Genomic DNA, 1,818 nt, shown 5'->3' on the forward strand with positions numbered 1-1,818 from the left:
CCCATCATTATCATCCAATTCCTCTGACTAACTGCCACACCTTCCTCCAGCCAGAGCTGGTTCAGCGTGCCTAGTGTGAGGTCAGGCAGGCCCTGCACTGGATACACCCTTCACTTCCTTCAGTCCACACCATTTTGCAGAAGTGAAACCTGAGGACCGAGGAGGGAGGTGAGTGTCCCCTGATCCCAGGGCTCTGTGCCTATGGTCCCCAGGGTGGATGGAGGCTACAGGCTCCTTCCTCATAATGCTCTGCCCTCAGCCAGCATCCTGATGCCTGCCTGGGGAGCCCTGTTCTTGCTGTGGGCCGTGGTAGAAGCAACCAAGGACTGCCCCTCGTCATGCACCTGCCAGCCCCTGGAGACCATGGGTCTGTGGGTGGACTGCATAGGCCAAGGGCTCACAGCGCTGCCCACCCTGCCTGCTCACACCCGCCACCTCCTACTGACCAACAACAGCCTGCATGAGGTGCCCCCGGGTGCCTTCGACCACCTGCCCCAGCTGCAGACCCTTGAAGTAACACAGAACCCCTGGCACTGTGACTGCACCCTCACCTACCTGCGCCTCTGGCTAGAGGACCATGCACCTGAGACCCTGCAATATGTTGTCTGTGCTAGCCCCAGCCTGGTTGCTGCCCGCCCACTGGGCCAACTGACTGGCTATGAGCTGGGCAACTGCGGCTGGCAGCTGCAGACTCCTTGGGCCTCCCCTGGTACCTGGTGGGATGTGGCACTTGTTGCTGTGGGTATACTGGGCCTGGCACTCCTGGCTGGCCTGCTGTGTACTACCTCCAGGTTCCAGAACCAAGCCTGGTCCCGTAACCCCTAGGCCACAGCCCACTCCCCAAGCCCCCAGCCCTGGTCAGCCCAGCCACCAGTTAGCCCAAAATAAACCAGCTGTTCTGCTGTCTTATCTAAGCTCAGAGATTTTTTTGCTCTCAGCCCTGAGACTGCGTCCTTCTGGAACCAAAAACCAGTTGCCTGTGATTCAACTCCAAGCCATGGTGACTCCATGTGTGTCAGAGTAGAACTACTCCATAGAATTTTCAATGGCTGTGCCCTCCTGGAAATTGATCACCAGGCCTTTCTTTTGTTAGTAGCTGAATGCATTAACCATTTGCACCACCGAGGGACTCCTTCCAGAAATCTGGATTCATTTCGTTGTAAGAAGATATCAGTTGGGGTATCTCTGTCCTCAAGTTCTTGGTAAAATGTACTGTCCCCCACCCCACCCCACCAAGTCCACAATCCATGGGTGTTCCAAGCTTGTCCCCAGACCTGCCAGGTGCTGTGGACCTGGTTCTCAGCCCTCCTATCTCCCAGCATCTACTTCCCCTGGGCTGTCCCCTGGCAATTTCATATAAATATTTGGCACCTCTCCAAGTTTTACATAAGCTTGTCCTCATAATGCAGCAAGGAGCAGAGGAGGGCACATTGAAGACCCCAGCAAGGAGGGGAGGTTTACACCACCACAGCAGAAATACCTGAAAAGGGCACATCCTCTCCCTAAAATGACCTCAGTGACCTCAATGGGTATTTATTCCATCAGTGCCTGGGACCCTCCATACTCCCCTAGTCCCACCCTTCCTCATCTCTCATTTGTTTCTCTTCCTCAAATTCTCTCTCCTCTTCCTCCTCTACCCCTGGGGCTCCCTGAGGAGGATAAGAGAAGAGGAACCTTCAAGACTAGGACATGAATTTCCTGAGGTGCAAAAGCCCAGGGAAAGTTGGAAATTCAATTCACTGTCCTCCCTCCCAGGGCCTCTGTCCTAGGCCCATCACCTCCACCAGCAAGGCCACCACCACACAATCATGTAAACTA

At 55.0% G+C, this 1,818-nt stretch overlaps 1 protein-coding gene across 1 annotated transcript; it reads left to right on the plus strand.

Moving 5' to 3' along the window:
• Positions 1 to 270: 270 nt before the first annotated feature.
• Positions 271 to 825, plus strand: GP9 (glycoprotein IX platelet). The gene has a single exon (XM_007950644.1). It carries the CDS (start codon positions 271 to 273, stop codon positions 823 to 825), a length of 555 nt encoding a protein of 184 aa, XP_007948835.1.
• The last annotated feature ends 993 nt before the right edge of the window (positions 826 to 1,818 follow it).

This window comes from Orycteropus afer, unplaced genomic scaffold (assembly GCF_000298275.1).
Source record: "Orycteropus afer afer isolate SDZICR_OR568_19922 unplaced genomic scaffold, OryAfe1.0 scaffold00283, whole genome shotgun sequence".
Taxonomy (NCBI): domain Eukaryota; kingdom Metazoa; phylum Chordata; class Mammalia; order Tubulidentata; family Orycteropodidae; genus Orycteropus; species Orycteropus afer.

Bases quoted from the DNA above. Each gene is read 5' to 3' on its own strand.
- GP9 (XM_007950644.1), top strand. From the start codon at position 271: ATGCCTGCCTGGGGAGCCCTGTTCTTGCTGTGGGCCGTGGTAGAAGCA.